Source organism: Electrophorus electricus, chromosome 18 (assembly GCF_013358815.1).
Source record: "Electrophorus electricus isolate fEleEle1 chromosome 18, fEleEle1.pri, whole genome shotgun sequence".
Lineage (NCBI taxonomy): Eukaryota > Metazoa > Chordata > Actinopteri > Gymnotiformes > Gymnotidae > Electrophorus > Electrophorus electricus.
Window position 1 is genome coordinate 10,934,668 of NC_049552.1, and position 20,098 is coordinate 10,954,765.

General features: G+C 41.4%; 2 protein-coding genes across 3 annotated transcripts; both read right to left on the reverse strand.

Annotated features, from left to right (window-relative positions):
* Positions 1 to 997: 997 nt before the first annotated feature.
* On the reverse strand, positions 998 to 4,969 carry tctex1d1 (Tctex1 domain containing 1). Its single transcript, XM_026998369.2, has 5 exons — positions 4,921 to 4,969; positions 4,478 to 4,615; positions 3,922 to 4,013; positions 2,786 to 2,910; positions 998 to 2,560 (listed from the first exon to the last, which is right to left on the reverse strand). Exons 2-5 carry the CDS (start codon positions 4,588 to 4,590, stop codon positions 2,357 to 2,359), a joined length of 534 nt encoding a protein of 177 aa, XP_026854170.1. The 5' UTR covers positions 4,591 to 4,615; positions 4,921 to 4,969; the 3' UTR covers positions 998 to 2,356.
* A 2,071-nt stretch (positions 4,970 to 7,040) lies between these two features.
* On the reverse strand, positions 7,041 to 19,663 carry sgip1b (SH3GL interacting endocytic adaptor 1b). 2 transcript variants are annotated; one of them, XM_026998343.2, is made up of 23 exons: positions 19,418 to 19,663; positions 18,588 to 18,651; positions 18,037 to 18,061; positions 17,852 to 17,908; positions 17,270 to 17,327; positions 16,304 to 16,476; positions 16,090 to 16,101; positions 15,298 to 15,309; positions 14,916 to 14,940; positions 14,667 to 14,742; positions 14,377 to 14,453; positions 13,932 to 14,012; positions 13,767 to 13,841; positions 12,002 to 12,709; positions 11,639 to 11,748; positions 11,142 to 11,295; positions 10,049 to 10,160; positions 9,738 to 9,893; positions 9,456 to 9,588; positions 9,018 to 9,220; positions 8,432 to 8,496; positions 7,710 to 7,874; positions 7,041 to 7,540 (listed from the first exon to the last, which is right to left on the reverse strand). In XM_026998343.2, the coding sequence occupies exons 1-23, from the start codon at positions 19,425 to 19,427 to the stop codon at positions 7,518 to 7,520; spliced, it is 2,574 nt and encodes an 857-aa protein (XP_026854144.2). In that variant the 5' UTR covers positions 19,428 to 19,663; the 3' UTR covers positions 7,041 to 7,517. The 2 variants fall into 2 exon arrangements, with proteins under 2 accessions (XP_026854144.2, XP_026854143.2); XM_026998342.2 differs by having other exon boundaries at positions 17,270 to 17,354.
* Positions 19,664 to 20,098: the final 435 nt, after the last annotated feature.

Consider the following 20,098-nt stretch of genomic DNA (forward strand, 5'->3'; position numbering starts at 1 on the left):
ATCTTACACGAGCAACAAATGAACAAAACATCTTTTCGGAAGTCATGGAAAACACGTCAAGAGGGGTGGTGCAAAGCATGCTGTGTCCAGTATAAAAAGAACAAATGGACACGCCAAGGACCTGAGGACTTCAGTCATCACCCACCCAGAGACACCCAGACACGTCAGACATTGCCAAAGAAACAAGGTGGCTCAAGGTCTTCTGCTGGTGCGCGTGAAGGACGTGGAGAATCCATCCAGGCATGAGGGCCCTGCTGATGGCGTCACTGTTGCTGCTGGCATGCATGTCATGGGCAAGTGCAGCTCAATCCCAGCATGCCGTTAGGCTGTGTGGGCGAGAGCTCGTACGTGCCATTGTCTACACCTGTGGAGGGTCGAGGTGGAGGAGGAACCTGTCTGAGTTAACCACGGACGGTCAGTAATTGATATACTGCCAGACATAGGCTGTTCTACACAGGCAAAATTGCTCCAATTTGCATTGTGATACAGTTTGGAGTTGATTGATAGGTCCTATTTTTTATTCATATCAATCAACTTTAAATTGTATCACAAGGCTAAATGGAACAATTTCATAGCATTTTTGCCTGTGTAGAAATAATTAGGTCTTAATTATTTTTGGCCCAAAGTTATTTGTTGTCTGCAGGAGCCCATGAAAGACATTACATTCAAAGAACACTAATCTAGAATTAGGATACTCACACCACACAATAAAGAATGTAATTTGATATGCACTTTTGCAGTCTAACAAATTATAGTCTATTCTAAACTTTTGCGATACAAGTATTGCAAAGATCAGAACTGCGACAGTAGTAATCAAATGGTATATTGCACAGCCCAAATTTCCGCTGACGCTAAAAGGTCACTAATGCATTAACGCATTAAAAAGCCACTAATATAGTTGTTGCAATATCTGATTGCCGGTTACTAAGAAATTCTACTTTCTGCATATTTCTGTCTACTCTTATGCTGTGAACAGACGCCGAGATGGATGGGGCGTGGTCCTTCGTGGTCGGCACGGAAGTGAAGAAGATAAGAAGTCTGGACACCGATGTGTCTCTCAAGTGCTGCAAAGTGGGCTGCGGCAAGCACGAGCTGACGCTTCTGTGCTGAAAGGATTCCCCGCTCCACGTAAAGCAACTCTCGTTGCCGAGCGCACTTGATGTTCAAAGTTTTAATGAGAACGCTAAACTTTGCTAGGCTAAAGAGAGCACATGCTGTCGCCATTTCATTTGAATGTAGAAACAAAACCGATTTCCAAAGGTGTGAGGTACTTTTCACTTTCACTTTCTCAGGTAGGCTACATTACTATTAACACACGTTTAAAGTAATTTTTTCCCACAATTTTCAAAGTTTACTAAAATATATTTGGCTTGAAGCATAGAATAATCACGGAAGGCATACAAAAGGCGCCCATGTAAACTTCGCGCCACTTAGTTCAAATGAAGTAGAAAAGAAAATGGATATAGTCTATGATTGTCATATAGTTCCTCTGTTAAAGAATGTCTATTTAAACAATAATGACCTAAGAACTCCCAGATGTATTGAAATTAATATATAGATAACATTTACACTATTACCCTTTACCAATTAACTTCAGTAATGTGAACAAACTGTACATAATAGCTGAACACCTACACCTGCCTCATTGTACAAGAAATGTAACTTTTAAAGTTTTACAAGCTTTTTAAGATTTGCCATGCTACTGAATTATTACAGCTGTGAAAACTGGTTTATTTCCCACTTTCTAAATCTTATTTATGCTTCAGAGTTGCTCATCTTTACCAAACCCTCTACAGCTTGTACTGCACCAATGTTCAACTTGACAATTCCACAAAAAAAGTCTCTTTTGTCTTTTTTCTTGGAATATTTACTACATGCTACATTGGTCAAATAACTACTTGGGAAAGACGGTCTGTATTTTCACACTGCCTACTGGGGCAATTCCCACTTTCCAACTGGGGCAGTCCTGGGCCCTGATGCCTTCCATCATGCAAATAAAAGCAAAAAGCAAACAAATAATACCAACAACAAAGACCCCCAAACCTCACCCATACTATTTTCTACTTTCATTCTCTATAACTTGTAGGTAGTCTATAAAGGATAATGCCACTAATGAACCCATTATAGACCAAAAATATTTTTCCCAAGTTACTAGGAAGTGTGCACTGAGAGTCCAGGAAGAAGGCTCCATCCCACCAGAACTAGATCTCCCTGTTCGCAAAGGCTCTCCATCTCTGCTGCTTATCTTTAAAAACCTCCCACTCTGTAAAGGTGGAATCCTGGTGGTGGAATGCTATATTCGCAGTGAGGACAGAATCTTCGTAAGTTCAATTCTGCTGCGAGTCAGCATTTGGTGTCATTCGAAATAGACACCGTAGACATTAGCGACAGCAAAGAGCGAGCTGTTTTTGAATGTGTGTGATGAGAAGGTGTCGCTGGCTGCATCCCACAGACATCGGCTGCCCATACGCATGTTCTGGTCCGTCAGCTGACCAATACTGATGACCACTATAACCTTGTACCGAGGGATCATCATGTCCTTCACTCGCGCCTTTACCACCTGCACACACAGAGTCAGCAGAGCCTCATCAGCTGAAAGGTCAACAGCATTTCCTACATCTCCAAAGGCCACAACCAGTATGAACAAAACGGCATTTATCTGAATCTTCCTTGGATCTTTTTTTTTTATCAGACTTGGGCCTGTGCATCACTATCATTTCCACCTTATTGCGTTTTTATGTGCCAAATTCAGAGGCTGGTTGATAGCAAGCAGGAGCCGGCTGACCTCCGATATGGTTTTGGTCATCTGTCTGCACAGCTCTGGCTCATACTTCTCCTCCTGGAGGTAGCTGGCCAGCACGTCCTTCAGGATGTCCTGCACCGTCAAAACGGGGAAACGCTTTGTGGGTCCTTCCCAAGCCACAGAGAGACAGAAGGGCATAAAAAGGTTTCTGAAACTTACTGCAGTATATTGTAGTTTTGTACAGAGGTCCTTCATCAGCTGTGCAAGTAAAGTGCTTCTGAATGAGTAACAAATAAATAATGTTCTTTCCATTGGGTTCTAAAGTTCCAAGAGTGTAGATGAGTTCTTATTCTCTGAGTTTCCTAATTTCATTACTGAAAATAAATATACATGTAGCACATTTAGAGCAGTTGCAGGCTACAGTACCACATCCATTATTTGAATGATCATTTATCTCACTCTAGATGAGCATATGTTTGATGTTTTTGCCATATATATATATATATATATAGGAGATTGGTGGAGGATCCTTAAAAAAGGATGCTGTCTCTGCTCTGTCGTGGAGGATTCAGAAGTGCTTAAGTTTACTATCAGCTACTGTTTTATTTGTAGGATAATAAGTCAGAATCTTGTAGTCTTAACAGTAGATTGTAGTCTTAACAATAGATTATGAAAATGTTTTAACACAGCCATTAAAATAACTGGCAGAAAAGGAATTGTCATCACCCATTCCTCCTCATCCATCAAAATTTACTGTATTACTTGTAAGAGATGTAATCAGCTTTTATATTGGAGAAACCAAGAGAAGGTTTGCTGATGGCCAAGGCACTTTAAAACTAATGGACACTGCCTTACTGACATATCTGTTTGCATCGCCAGTTGTTGCTATGGCAGCAATGAAATTACATCTACTTTTTCATATATAAACGGACTCCTCCTACTACTAATTCAGAGGCACTTTTTTTGCAACGCTGATGAAGGACCTCTGTCCGAAACATCCTGTTTCTCTGGAAACTCAGTGTACACTACAATTTTGAATAACTTTACATCTCTTTATCTTTACAATTTTTTAATATTTTTTGACTTACTCACCTGCCCTACCATCAGGTAGGTAGTAAAACACTTAATGAAGCCACAGCCAAGATTTTGAGATAAATAGCAAAAATAATGGGACTCACCAAGCTGGTAAGTGTTCTCCATCTGCATTGCAGGTCGTGGAATATCGTCATGGTGACCGGGTTCATCAATGTAGGACACAGTACTGATAGAGCTAAAAGACAGTGGGTTCGCAGCAGTAAGAAATAGCGCTAGTTTACATTCGCGCTGACACTGGCCACTTGACCTGTCTGACAAATTGGTTGCAGACTTTTAGATTTACATTTACAGCATTTGGCAGACGCTCTTATCCAGACACGCTTGAACCAGGAAACGCTTGACAAACACGCTTGAATCACGAAAATGTAGCTAAGCATGCCAATGGTTACAGTTGGCTACGATGGGTAAAAGTCATCTGTTTGTTTTAGCTATAGATTAAACTAGTAGATGGATAAAACAAATAAACAGTGAGAAGTTTTAAAAGAGTATTGTCAAATAATCCATTACACAGTTTTTAAAAAAATATAATAAATAAAAAAAAAGAAGGGAAAAAAGAGAATGTGATCCTACTCTAAAATGACAGAACTATTGAATAAGTAGTTCAATCATAACATTTTAAAGCCACAGGAAGGGACTTACTCCTTGGCTTTCCAAGCGGGTTCTTTGGTTCGCACATCGTGACTGCCAAGCGAAGACAAGCTCCCTCTTTTCTTAAGCAGCCGCGCGGCTTTCTCTTTAGCCAAGTCTGACATGTTCCTAATATATTCCTTTCACACACTGCAATTCAGAAATAAACTTTAGCAGTGACTATTAAACGTTAGTATCCACATCTCATTGAACGCTCCATAATAGGCTAGTTTAGAACTCAGACTACACAGTAGCGCGAGCATCATCCACTCAGTTCGGTCCCAAAAACCTGACAGCGTTCTACTGGACAGACAATGTGGGTTTTTATCTGTCGTCAGTGATGTACAGCTCAGGTTAAAATTCTTATTTGTAATTATATATAAATCAAACAACTGATGGAAACAGTCCCGTTACCTCCTACTACAGCAACGTACAATATATCAAAAATAACCTACCGTTTTGGTTCGGGTAGCCAAACCGGAAATATTCAGTGCATTCAGTTATCCCTAATGTTGTTGCGCTGTTGTCATGACAACACCGGGATTACTTTTCATTTTGAAAGAGGGGGTGGAGTGAAGGGCTTCCCATGTGCGTCTCTGGACGGCTGTGGAGTCGACTGGACAGCGCAATATATTGAAGTTCCATCTTAGATGCAAAGTTGCAAACCCTATTATGAAGAAATGAAAAGCAAGAGTTTTATGTACGTATTGTTGTATTTTTTATTTTATTTTTTGGTGATACATTTTTCACTTTGTATATACCTATCATTTTCAATCTTTATATTCTCTTAAACATTGGAAGGCCATATCCTACACATGAAATGTTTGCATATTGCGTTTTTTCTGTGATGAACAAGATGCAAGTTAACCGACTGACAAATACAAATATTCCACTCATGAGGATAAAAATGCAACGAACACCGGACATTCTGTGAAATGGTCGCCTTACATCATGGTTTGAGCGGCACGAATCATTCACAAGGAAAACTTGTTATGTCCCCTTTTCAGGTCCCGTAAGGCCTTCAAAAACGCAAAAATAATCAAGTCCCTTTAATTCATCGAAGCCCAGCATTGGTCTACAGTTCTCAGCGAGGCAAACGCAAAACCCTGATTCATCGTTAAGTAGGAACATACTATCCATACCAACATAATTAGCATTCATTATTTCACTGATTATTGGAGGCTTCTATGTACAAGTTAGTCCCTTTGAATCTGACTCATGCCGAAAATGAAAAAAATTCAGTCCAGAGTGAACGTAATACAATGAATGAACAATATCTAGTATTCAGAAAGCAATGATCCATATATAAACAGGGTACGGGTTTGTAATGTCTACAGAACACTGCAGTCACAAAGCGCGGTAAATAGACACAACCAATTTCTTAATTTCCAAAATACTTGAGAAACAACAAGTAAAATATGCGTAAAATATAGCATATAGCCATAGTATTATACAGTACTAGCCAGTGGAGGTTGGAAAGTGCTTTGGACTTTCCATTTAAATGGCTAAAATATATAATGTGTCAAATGATAAAATACAGTTTTTGACAAGAAACAAATAAACAAAAATAAAGTGCTGTCATTAATTTGAAGACTTACAATGAAAATTTAACATTAAAAAAGTCTTATGATACATATAAGGTCTATATCCTTTCGGATATACATATAACAATTCTTATGTTACATTTATACATAATTTTTAATATTGCTACAAGAAAAAAAATCCACATTGTGGAAAACCAAATGGAAAAGGGTTTATACAGTGAGTGTAAGCTTCAGGGATGTTTCATTATTGACTCAATTTCAGTGTCTTCTTATCCAGATATGGTAATCAAATTATTAGCATTTGTTTTAAGATGCAATAAGAAATTGAACAGGCATTGTTTTTTGCATGAAAAATTAATTCTGGGGTTGTAACTATGCATATCAACATTTAGCTATGTATTGTCATATCTACCTTAGTAACCATACAGTCTAACCAAATGAACACTCTGTCCTTCGACATACAAGCTGAACTCAACAATATCTGAGAACAACCTACAACAATGTCAAAATGAATACATAACAAATCTGATACTGTTACCAAACAAAGACAATGGGTCAAAGATTCCTAGATTTTCCTTCTTCTTTTTGAGTACAAGCAGTCCTTTAAAAAGTTGTAACAATTTTATTGTTTTTGTTTTCTTATGTTTCCTGTTCATTTGTAGAAGTCGTGGCTATATTTATTCAAAAGTATAGGTTCCTTAAGTCCAGCTGGCCTATGAGATCTGAGCACTGTGTTGTCAACTGCTTGGGCACCGAGGCATTCAGGTCTTTGGCCAATGAACAATGTCCCTGCAAGGCAAATCATCACTGTTCCTTGCCTTTCCCTCACACAGGATAAATTACTTCAAACTCAGGAGCAGCTTTCCATGAGACTATGTCTTATGCAGTTTTATAGTAGGGTGGGTTGGGGGGGATGGGGAGTAGGACCCAAATATATTCCAAATGCATAAATTTATATATATATATATATATATATATATATATATATATATATATATATATATATATATATATATACATATATGGCCTCACCACTGCTATTGTTAATTTGCTAAGTGAACCCTGGGATTAATAGTATAGAACATTGCTGAGTGTGTACAACCACACACGTAGAATCATGGGCAGAGAGGAGGTGCATTGAATTTAAAGAGGAAACTCTGCCTTCTTGCATAAACCCAGCAAAAATTTGCTGTATTGCATTTATCCTGAAATTTACTGTATACACATATTTTGCTACTACCCAAACACACACACAGGCGCACACACATACACTCGCACACCAGCGTGCATGCACGCACTACCCACATATACAAACACACACACTGATGATATTCTATGCCAAAGAAATTCCAGATTAAGGAATCTCGGGGGTGTTTGTTGCGGTTGTTATTCTTCAAAGATTAAAAATGTTTTTAAAAGTCACTTTTAGTGGCAAACTTGAAAGCACCCTCATTCCCCCACCTCAGTTCAGTTCAAAAGTTGTTATGGCTGTCGTTACAACAGCAACATCAGTTGTCTGCCAAATATTTACCTGTTACAATGAGGAAGGGAAGAAAAGGAGAGAAAAAAGAGAAAATCTGCATGAGAATAAGGCAGACAAAATAAAACCGGAAGCCAGAGGATATTGGACAAGACAAAGTGTATTTTTTCCCTTGATTTAAAAAATGTGATTCTTTAAACATAGACTTAAGCAAACATACCCGCAGAGAACCTTTTCTTCACAAGGGAAAGTCTGTAGCCTGCTCCCACCAGCTGGAAGTCGCAGCCAGAGAGTGTGGTGCCTTCACTGGTGAACTGCACAGTCAGCTGAGCTGGGTTGGTGGGGCCTTCTGCTAGCTGGAAGCGGCCCAGAAGTGCCCCGACTCCTGAGAACATAGGGAGGGAGAGGGAGAGAGAGAGAAAAAGAGATAGAAGGAGAGAGAGAGAGATAGAGAAAGAGAGAGAGGGACAAGGAGAGAGAGAACTCAAAAGGAGTTTATACTTGACACACCACATACACATCAATGCACCCCTTGCTGCTTTCGTCCTCTGGAGGTGACATGTCTCCATTTTGAAACCATACAGAATGAAAACTGAGAAATATTTCCTTCCTGAGAAATGTTGTATTCTTGCAATACATTGCGTGAATGCTGGCATCAGGTTAATATCAGGATTACTTCAAGTGTTCTGTAATAATCCCCAAATCCCCAAAATAGTTAATTATAAAATACTACAAATATAAAATCTGAAAGTGTTTATATTGATTGATAAACTGTTTTAAAATGACATTTGCTTGAACATTGGTAGCAACTTTAAACAGTTTTCAATCAAAAGTAGGTCTTATGTAATTCAAATAAGGACTCATTTCAGTACTCATTGTGCACAGAAAACAGAAATAAAAAATAAAACATTTATAAATAAGCAAGGAAATTATTTTTGTTACCTCCATTTTCAGATTTTTGTGAGAGCTCAGGTATCTTCCACAGTATCTTGTGTGTTTCCGGGTTCCTTAACACACAATGCAACAATAAAATGTAAAAAACTACAGTCACATTTAATTTATGACAAATTGTTTATTATTGTTCTAAGTTTTTCGCACATCAGTAGAGAAAAACCTCAAAGTTTATTTTTGTTTGCTGAGGAACAAACAACTATTATCATCCAGCTGAAACAACCAATAGGCAACAGCTAAAAGGAAGTGGGATACAGAATTTTGAAAAGTACAAAAGACACATCCATTTCTGCTGGAATTTCTGGAATTCTTTAATGAGTAGTGAGTAAAAATGAGTGAAAGGACACATTTGTTTGTGTGTGAAGGGAAAAAATCAGCACTGATTGGTCATACCAAATTCACACACAGCAGTCCAGCTGCCAATGCCACGTCATTTAAAAGTAGTCATTTAAAAGTAGTCATTTAACTTTGAAATTCTTATAACAGTGAGCTGGTGAATTAATCTAAATGTAAATAAAGAGTTTTCCACTACAGAATTATTAATAAACAAACATATTTATTGATGATGTGCCCTCACCAGATGGCTGGAGGTAACATGGCCTGAACTTTGGTCACGCCGCCGCCCACGGGTGCCATGAAATGGATGTTGGTGAGGGGTGTGGGGGTGGTCATAGCCTCCGTGTTATACTTGTAGTCTATCCTGAGGTCGGTGCTGTTGGCATCGCCACGCCAGCTCACAGCCAGGTTCAGCGGAGTGGACTGGATGCCCTGTGTGGACACCTGGCCAGGGAAGCACGCTCAAAGTGTCAAGCACCACACGACCGCATTACACGGTTGACACAAAGACAACAGGCCAGGACTAGTGCCCACCTGGCAGCTAATACAGTGACCAATTAACTGTAAATCCTAGATCTTTGTTACACATGAATGATGTCTGAGTACAAAGTCAAAAGTTACCCAGCAGAGGCTGGGTAGAAATTTAGAAATTTCTGGCTGCACTTAAGGCTCAACTCACCTGATACTTCAGCATGTCCACATTGTAGTATGTAGCCTGAGGCCTTTGGTCTGCAACCTTCTTCAGATGTGACATCAGGTTGGGCATGTTCACCCAAAACTCCTTACAGTCAGAGATGGTTGCCAGGGTGTCACTGCACACAAGACACAAGTCTCACTGTGAACACTCCCTCTGGCCATGTGCTCTGACATCCCATGGCACTGAATTTTACTTCAGTACATTTCTACAGTAAATGAAAGCACTAAGGGCTTTTTTTTTGTTGTTTGTTAGTTTTTATTTTACCAGCAGAGAAGTTGAGGGTTGGGGAGCACCTGCTCCAGACGGCTATAGCGGCTGATGGAGAAGGTAAGGACAGGTGGGCTGGCCTGGTTGGAAAAGTGTCTGGTGATGCCTGCTGGGAAGGACAACACCATCTCGCCGGTTATCTTCACCACACACCTGTGACAGACAGGAGTGCAGGTAAAGCCTTAGAGACACAGTCACGGGAAATTGTCAAACCACTCAAGTACAAGTAATTGTCAAACCACTCAATTACATCTCATGTGTCAGTAAAGTTAGCATGCTGGTCTGGGTCTGTGCTGTGTGGTGCCTACTTGCTGGGGTCAGCTCCCTTGAAGTAGGCGCTGATGGTCTCGGTGAAGGCGGCTGCCACAGGCAGTGTGTCCTGGTGTCCCATGGTTAGTGGACTTGGTCCTCGGGAGGAGGCTGAAACACGCACAACAGCACATCCGCAGTCACGCACACAGGCCTAGATCCCATTCTCCTATGACTACAATAGTCTGGTGTTTGCCAATCCAATGCCTAGTGATTCCTGTGCACTCGACATTACCACGGCTCCCAGGAAAAATGTACCAGGTATTGAGTACCCTGGATTGCTTGTATGCAGTGTATTGGCAATGGGGTCAATTATTATTGCACATCTAAAGTCCCAGCACTTCACATAGATCAACTTTCAGTCAAAAGTGAAGGTCTTCTGTTTAGATTGGCCTTAGTGCAGGATGTCAGCCTTAAGACCAGGAGGGACATAGCCCTTCACTATTTAGCATTCTACCCATCATGGTTGCCCCTTCTCTGGCATTGTGGTTCCCATGGCGATGCTTTCCATGTACCTTGTGTTTTGAGTTTGTCTTAGTTTCATTTTTGGTTTGCTCCTGTGAAAATTAGTGTTCATAGGTGTTCACACCCATGTCTCCTTAGTGTTCATTGGTCTTTGTATTTACACCCCTTGTTCCTGTGTCTCTTTTGTCTGTATTTGAATGTATGCCATTGTGTCGTAGACTTACCTGACACTGTGCTTGTGTTTCTCACTTTGCCTGTTTATTTACCCATGGTTTGGCTTCATGCCTGTGTTCCTTGTTTCCCTTCCTGTTTTTTTTTCTACATTAGGTTTTGTTTCTTTCTTTAGTTTTTCAGTATCATGTCTGAGGATTATGTTTTTGCCTATTGCTAAAATAAAGGACTTTTGACTACGCACTTGCATCCAGCCCTACCTGCTGCTGTGTTACACTACCCCAATTTGCAACACCCATTTCATCAGGTCATATGATTGCCAAGTCCTTGGTAAGTTGATCTGAGTGTATTAGAGGATAAACCCTAAACTCTGCAATGCTGTGGCACTCCAGTCCTCTGGATGGACATCCCTGCATTATTGCCAGCTGTCCCAGGAGCAGGTGACCAGCGGCTCACCCGTGATGGACAGGTTAAGGTCCCGGCCCAGCGTCGGTGTTGAGGCAGCACTCAGTGAGGTCACCGAGGAGATGGAAGAGCTGCTCTCTGCTCGGGCCAGAGGAGCAAACGGCGGAGGACTCCATGAGTGGATGGGGGGGCTGAAGGGCCGAGCCTGCAAACGAGCGCCACACTAGAGTAACAGTTCAACCCAATGCCCTCAAACAATGCTGTCTCAGAAAACCAAAAATAATCGATCCACTCAGTGTTTCTAAGGTATGTATGAGGTATGTGTTTGTGTGTGTGTGTGTGTGTGTGTGTGTGTGTGTGTGTGTATATAGCCAGCCAAATTCATTTTTAAACATTAAACTTGCGACCTTGTTGATGCATAACAATGAAATGAATGAAATTTGGGCACGACATTATAGAATGTGGAGCTCTTTGTTCCTTTCATAATGCTTCTTTTAAAACTTTTAAGATAGTGTGAAGAACCAGGGGTGAGGTACCAGGTCACTCACGTTGGGTTTGCAGGGTGGGAGTTTAGGTCGCGAGGACGGGCGAGGTGGCAGCGGTGGTATTGGACTGCCTGCTGACAGAGGCGTGGCAGGGCGAGCAGGTGATGAAGGCCCTGAGAAGAACCCAAACCAGTTACCTTCCCCAAGATGTCAAAAATCATATCCTTATTCAGTTTCCATAAATTAATGTATTAATAGTGCTAAATGACAATCAATACATATTTGTTTAGATGTGGACTATTTATCAGTATTGGTGGTGTGTGTTACAAGTTTGAAGAAACTGCTCCACCTGCTGGTAAGTGGGCCTAAAAGAAGATTTATTGATGACTATGTTTATGACTGACTTGAATCAGGAAGCACTCTCACCACTGCCAGGACCGGGCGAGGCCATCATACTCCTGTAGGGCAGTGGGGGTGGGGTGCCCCGTAGGCCTCCTGGGCCTACCTCTTTGGGTGAAAAAGAGTATGTGAAGAGTTCTTCTCTCAGTCCAACAGAGTCTGGGGTTCTCCTGGGGTTCGCCTCATCTCGTAGGGTCAGAGGAGGTGGAATGGGGCCATGTGGAGACCGCTCAATGGGAAGTGGGGGCAGACCAGGGCTTGTGGGGGTTTGAGGGGTACTGGGGGAAAGCATGGGCTCTAGAAGCTGAAAGGTAGAAGGTGGAGGCAGGCCTTGGTCCTCAGTTGACTGTTTGCTGGGCAAGTCTGGGGGTGGGGAAGTGGAGGGAGGAGGGGGTGGAGGAGAGTCAGGTGGGGGGATGGAGTGTAGCGGGGGAGGGGATGAGTCCGGAGGTGGGAGGTTAAGGGGTGAGGGGGAGGGCGAGTCTACAGGGGACAATGAAAAAGGTGGGGAGGGGGCAGGCTCATCAGGTGGTGGTGGCCTGGAATCAGGCCCATCGTTGAAACTGACCCAGCTGGACTGTATTATCTCTGTTCCAGACTTGGGGGTATCGGCAGGGCCAAAGACATTGTCCAAGTCATGCATAGCTGACACCCCTACAGTGTCCGATAACAGAACGTCCTGACAGGCAGAGGCTGATCCCTCCCCTCTCACACTGGGAACAACACTGTAATAACCTGTCCAAAGGGGTATAAGCACAGACATGAAATAAGTGGCAGTCAGACTTGTTCACTACCAATTCCAACCCACTACTGACTACTCACTACCAACTGTGGTGTGTACAGCGAGCATACGCTTCCTCCGAGATGTGAAGCCAAGCACCACATCTCTCTTATTTGCTGCCCCCTGCTGCAACACAAGGCAGCTGAACGCATCAGAGGAAAGCGTAAGCACACAGATGTCCACGACTGGGGTCACCGTGACTGACAAGGGACTGAGGAAATCCCTCCCTACCACCCAGAGAGCAGCACCAGTTTTGCTCTCTTGGACTCTGAGCCATATATGGCAGTGGCATTACTGGAGCTCAAACCCACGATTATAGGGCAAACACTTTTTCTGCCCATTCAGAATGAACCAAGAACCTCATGACCAAGGACAGCAACACTTATTTTTAGGATCCCTCTTTTAAGGACACTATAAGAACCTTAAGAACCTCATAAAACATTCATAACACAATATGTATGTAATAATACATGCAGTATATGACAAACTCCCCAATATCCTGGATATTAAAACAATATCTTGGGGAATTAAATCAGGTTTGTCCAGAAGGCCTGACAAGGAACCACAAAAAATGCAACTTGTGAGAATCTCAAGATGGCAAAAGACTGTGGCTCCCTGCAAATTACTCATGACCAACAAAACACATCTTTTATAAATTCAGCACAACCAAGGTTGATGAAACCCAGAGCTTGGTGTATGTGGGAAGAGACCCACCATGCTCACTGAATGAGAATATGACAGCTCCTTCGGAAACAGGCTTCCAAACCAGCCAAAAAGGTGGACAAGCACTTCTGAATGTTGGGGAGGGTGAAGTTTGGAAAGGTCACTCTCTGAATCAGGAACATCTGAACATGCTTCCCACCTTAGCTATGATTGGCTGATAGTGAGGTATAAAGGGACTTGGGGATTGGTGGGAGCCAAACAGTTTCCAGAAACCCATATACTTATTCCTTATTTCTTTTTTTTCATAGTACACTGTTACTATGGAATTACAAAATCAGCAGAACTGACCAGAAGATTCCAGTGAGCTCGTGCTATAGCAGGGTAGAGTGGCAGCAAAGTTCTTTGGAGGAAGAGGAGGTGGAGCTGTAGGAACAGGTTCGTTATCAGACAACATGGCCACCTTCATAACCTAGACACGAGTGCTATGAGAATGCTCGATCAGTGGCGTGTTACCTCCCGAGGGGAACATTCTGTTCAAAGGGGAAGTGGCACGTAGAGTCGACTGACGCCATAGCTCTGGCTCCACTATGAAAACTAAATGTAGGGAGAGGACATAGTGAGTGGACTATGAGACTTTTAAATATTTACCAAGACAATTCAATATCTTAATACACTGTCAGAGGTTCTAGCAGATACATTTACTGTATAATTTACCCATTTACACTGGGTAAATTACACAGTACATTTCTTATCTATGAATAATTCTGGTTTTGTCTGCAAATTATATCCAATTGCAGAGATAGAAAATGGTCCTATATTGGGTTTGTCTTGGATATGCAGCATGCTGACTTAGTAGCGTACTTGTTAATTATTGAATATTTTATGCATGTTGTTATCATTTTGTAATCTTTGTGTAATTATCTTTATGCAGGGCTTAATCTAGGTTGTTGTATTTTACCTTCTGAATTGCGTACTTCAAACTCCGTCTCAAATGGTGAGCCAAAGAAAGCCGTGGCATTGTCTGGTAACCTTTTACTAAGGAAAAGAACATCAAGTGAGACAAAGAGGAGATGATGTGAGATGAAGGGCTGAACTCTAATCCTACCAACATAACCTGTTCGTGAATAGATTTCCTTGCCGTCTCAGAAGTGCACAAATCTTATGGGTTATGCTAGCAAGATTCAGGCTAACCTGAGAGTCTATAATATGTCTACAGCTGTATTGCATGCTACCAAATGGCAGGCTAACCTGGGCGTGTCGGGACCAGGCCCTGGGGCTGCAATGGGCGTCGGAGTGGAACGTCTAGGTCTGGCGATCTCATCGCCTAGAGATCAAGAGAGACAAAGTTAAATGTAGTCTGAACATAGATAGTATGACAACGAGGAGTAACAGGTCGAGGAGTAACCTTAAAATTTTGCTGTACTTATACCAAACAGGCAGCTTACTACAACTAAATTATAGGCTCCACACATACACATCTCTGAGCAAAAAACTTACTCGACAGGTTTCGTTTCAGTGGGCACTGTGAAGAAGAATAGAGGAGTAGGTAAAAGACAAGTGTGAGATAATTAAGATAGTTATGCACCATGTAGCAGAGCTGAACAATAAACTCATTTTCAGGTAAGATAATTCTTCAAGTCAAGATTCAATTAAATTTTTGACCTTTGATAAGTAAAAAAAATTAATGCTCCAATTATATGCTATAGACTTTCCAAATCCTTTTTTAATACAAAACATTATAAAGCAGTATGTCCTTTAAGTGATTCTTTAAAACAGTGCCATCCAGCTGCAAGCTTCTTCACATAAAACCTTATAGCATATGAGAGACACAGATACTCTGTTTGTCCCCTCAACTCTTAACTGCAAAACACCAACTTACCGGACTGCGCCTCTGTAACCAGCAAAAGGGAAGAAAGAAGAGACCTGGTCAGAGAGCAGGTGACAAATGAGTTAAATGAACAAGTGAGATTGCTCCGTGATCATGATCAGGACTACAGTCATTTACATGTGCAACTAGTTGCTTTAAGGACCAAAGCCCCACCATAAACCCCCTTAATTTCATTCATGTATAAGCATATAGCAATGGGAAAGAATTGTGGCATATTGTCCATATCCTTAAACAGTAGTTAAAAAAGCAATATTAAGGATCTATTACTAAATCAGTATGTACTTCAGCTGGCTCTGCTCTCTCTCACCTTGTAAGCCAAGCTATTATACTGATTATACAATCTATTATACTGTTATAGTGCAAATAACAGGGAATCTTGATCTTCCTGTGAATTTCTTATGTAATGCAGAAGGACACTCATTATTTTTTTTTTAAAATTCTTATTTTATACTTCTGATTTTCCAACTAATTTAATAAACCTTACATTTAATATAATAGACAGGTTACAGGTGTTCACAGGAACAGGTGTTGCCCAACAGAGTTGCTAAAGGCAAAAGCAAACATCACCTCCAACATACACGCAGCCTGGCACAAACTCTTCCAAAATGTGTTTGTCAGTGAAAACACACACACACACACACACACACACACACACACACACAAAAACACACACACAACCATGCTTCTCTGAAATCAACTGCACATATAAAAACAAACATGGCAGAAAAATGGAACTTTAAAGTCACAAACAACATGGCTCTGGTCGCAAACCAACCCACTCACCGGGCTTCTCCTCTGTCGCAAGTGAAAAAAAGGAGAAAGCAAAAAGTACTATCACATAAGAGTACCAAAACACTGGCCCATAAAACCCTCCTAATCCCCGCCCACTTTGTACAGTTCATGTACGTTACCAGCAGCATGGACTTCACTGATAGGTTCGAAAAAAATAATTGTTACAAGAATATAAAAGACAGAGAGAGACTCCTGCCAGCCTTACCAGGGGTGAGGGCGAGATGGCCAGGGTGCCCACGGAGGCTTTCAGTTCATCCATGGTGGACACAGTGCCGTTGTCAGGCGCCAGCGGCTTAATCTTAATCTTAAACTTCTTTCCTGGCTCGTCCTCGCCTTCCGACTCGCTGGACGAGAAGTAGGCCTTCGGTTTCAGGGTGGGTGGTCCGTGGTTAAGGAAGAAGGCCTCAGAGAGTGTTCCTGAAATCTGCAGGTTTCTGGATTTTTGCCTGCTGTCACATGCTTGATTCAAGCCATGGACACTGACCAGTTAGGCAAAGTATTTTAAAGCAGTAACATGGCAGAGAACTTGAATAATGGGTCATGTCAGTGCTTGCATATTTCCTTCATAGTCAAACAAGGACAGCAGGAGACTACTGTCAATGTGTGCTGTGTTCCTCCAGGCATGAAGTGAGAAACGCTCACCTTAGAGTGTAACTGGACCTTGGAGACCAATTAACACCAGGACTTGTTGACCCGAGGCATATATGCCTGAGTGCAGTGTCACATTTACATAAGTGATCTCAACTTGATCAATTCCACGCAATTCAGTTTTTGCGTATAATGCTTTTTACATCATGCCTTTCTAACAGATTGCAGACTGCTTGACAAAGAATCTGGGTCCAGGCCCCCAAAGAGCAAACCAAAGCCAACAGTGGCAAGGAAAAACTCCCAGAGAGCTTGAGGAGGTATTGTATAATTGACAAACCAATTAACACAGTACAAAAAGGGTTCATTATACAAGAATGACATCTGCACAGGCTGTTCAAATTCATACAGCATAGGAAGCCATAAAGACATGATTTCCATTGAATGACTATCTCTACCCTGACAACCTGTACAGCACCACTTCACATAACAGGTGGTTTGACAGTTCTGAGAACATGAAAATGTTCCGTGTATTCCGCTTTAATTAACTGGCTGAGTATTGAGCTTCTGCACTTAAAAAGGATATTTCCTCCTTGGTCTCCAGGCCTAATGCTGTATCCCTCATCATCCACATCCGGTGAGTTCTGGAACACAGGAGAGAAGGTCCCGGGCTAGGCAGGATAAATCTATTCCATCCCATATGGAAATTATTTATTTATTTATTTATTTACAAACATTCATTACATTTTCCCCATGGTTCTCCCATATCAGGGTACTAGCATTTGGATAAGGGGAATGATTCAAATACTTAAATATTAAATATATCTTAAAATGACAGCTTCACAGTCGACTAAGAAAAGCAGAGTGCGACTGCTTTTCCTTTTGGCTGCTGTGTGTTTGAGGATGATGTGAAACCACAGCAAGGTTATACAGTATGTGGATGTGCTCAAGGCTAAGTACATCTTCTGGGGTCATTTTGCTGATTTAGAAAGCCTTACTCAATGTGATTTCAGCAAATCCAAAATCTGTCAGATTGTCCTTCAGAAATCTAATAGAGGTAGCTGACCACATGCTTGAGAGGTTAGAATCCATAGAGCCTAACACACACACACACACACACACAAACAACTGAGTTATGTCAAACTGAAGTTCAAAGAGTTGTGCTTACATATCGATCCCAGTCTATATCACCATAGAAACCGTTGGGTGCTCCATTGGCTTTTTTCTGGTAGTTACAGAAAGCAAAACATGTTCATTAGTGTTTACACTGGATCAAAATAAATCAGGATTGTTCAGTCTCAAACAGGTCTAATGGAGAAGTTTGTTATCTTGAGAGTGCTATACTAAACTTACGGATTTGTCCTTGTCTGGTGATCCTCTACAATATAATAAAAAGCACTGTCAGTATATGGTACATTGTTTAACACATTATTATATAATATGATGTATAAATAAGTTTTACTTGATCAATTAGAGCAGTGTTTCTTTAGAGCAACCCAGATCACAGAACCCACTACATGGTTCATAGTTTTGCATTAAATGAGCTCCCAGTGCACGTGTGCAAGGTATTCAGTGGCTGGTTCAGGTGCTCTGTTGTGCTAATAGTTGGGATAGAGCAAAAAAAAAAAAAAAAAAAAAATCTGGTGTATCCTGAGGTCTACATTAAAAACCACACACTTTAGAGTATCCGCACATTGTTGCATTGTTGATGTGAACAGACTACCCACAACACGCAAAGTGTGGTTTGTACTATGAATTCAAGTGCCCTAAAAATGTACCGCATCCAGTAAAATCAGTCTTCTCAGTACTGATTTTCACATACTGAGTACATTCATCTGCAAAAATCAGTTGTTTCAGTATTAGTAATAGTCCTATTTATTTAGCGGTGCGACCATATCACTCACGTGGAGTCACTGTCCTTTTCTTTCTTGCGTAACCCGAAGGCCTTTCGGGTACGCTTTTTCAGTCCTGAGAAAGAAATGGAGTTAGAGTTGTGAATTGTGGCCGTCAAAGTTTTTTTCCCTTCTTCATTAACAAATGTGTGTTAATTTTCACTCTAAATACTGTAAAGTAGTTTATAATGAGTACAAGTCTGAAACTGACACCAACAACAGGTAAACTGCCAACTAATTTGCTCTGTTCCTCTATTGTGATAAAACTATCAGAACCTTAAGATATCTTGTATACTCACTACGAGCACCAGTTTGGTATAAGGTTTCAGACAGGAGGAATTGTGCGCCAGCCCAAAAAGAGCAGTTGAAGTGCGAGGATTTGAAAATTCCTACTGTTTTACTGAAATCTAGTAAATAAGGATAATATTCAAAAAAAGTGAAAACAATTGTTGTGAAGACAACAGTCCTTGAAGGAATGACTGGGCCAAAAACCTACAGGGTAGATAAGTCGCGCTTTCTATTCTGGGCGCTTGAAGAGAAAAATGAACGTATAAGGGATGTCTTCAGCACAAACATTAGAATACATTGCAAACAAACTAGTCATCTGCCACACAACGTGTGAGACCAATAATCTCCGCCAAGGATAGGTGCACATCAAGCGTGCACCGCAAAGTATGCTAGCTAACGCTCTCCAGCTGCATACCGGTACCAGTGCCTTATACAAGGGAATAAAGGTTATTTCTATACGAGTGAATAGGTGGTTACTTAAAAACCTCCTCCCAAAACAAAGGTTTTCAGGGTTAGGAAAGAAGAATGGGGATGGTGAAGTCAAGTCTTTTTACCTTCCATCATGGTTGCAGTTTCTCATTCCACTGTATCAAGGGAGAAGGAAGACCGACGAGGGATATAGTAAAACCCGGCCGATAAAGGAACAGTTCATAATCCAAAATCATGTGGTTTTCTTCTTTCGTTTTGCCTTCAGCGGACTTCCAACATGTTGTTTGGCTGGCTAACTGTGCGAGAAGGATAGGCCGCGGTCACTAACGAAGCAGCGTCCGCGCACGCCATCACAGAGGGGATGCTGGCGACAGATGCGGTGATGGGAGGAGTGGGGGTAGGGGGGGGGGGGGGGGGGTGTAGGAGAGGCAGGGCGAAGAGAGGACAGGACGTGTTTACTCATTGCCGAATAACACAGCCGGGCTAAAAGTGAGACATATTAACGCAGCCTAGTTACTAGCTATAAAAGAATACTTACTTATAGTCTACAAATAAAGCATATCTTTATCCGTTTAACGACAAAAACCAAACTGTCTAAGGTAATAAACTGAACCTTTATATTGCAACTTTGATGGCATATAATTTACTATATTTTTCTGGTAATTATTATCAGATATAATAAACAAATAATACCACTGTCCATTTACCTAAACGAGGTTGTTGTAAGGTATGGGATGCGTTTCAGACATGGCTTTCTGCGCGTGCGTGCGCAAACTCAGTGCACCGAAAAAAAACGGTCCCTGGGT

Coding starts and splice junctions, on each gene's coding strand:
- tctex1d1 (XM_026998369.2), bottom strand. CDS start 4,590: ATGTCAGACTTGGCTAAAGAGAAAGCCGCGCGGCTGCTTAAGAAAAGA. Junction 4,014..4,477: donor CCCGCTTGGAAAGCCAAGGA/GTAAGTCCCTTC, acceptor ACTGTCTTTTAG/CTCTATCAGTACTGTGTCCT. Junction 2,911..3,921: donor GGAGAACACTTACCAGCTTG/GTGAGTCCCATT, acceptor TGGCTTGGGAAG/GACCCACAAAGCGTTTCCCC.
- sgip1b (XM_026998342.2), bottom strand. Junction 17,909..18,036: donor CACCAGACAAGGACAAATCC/GTAAGTTTAGTA, acceptor TGTAACTACCAG/AAAAAAGCCAATGGAGCACC. Junction 9,894..10,048: donor AAGGGAGCTGACCCCAGCAA/GTAGGCACCACA, acceptor TGTCTGTCACAG/GTGTGTGGTGAAGATAACCG.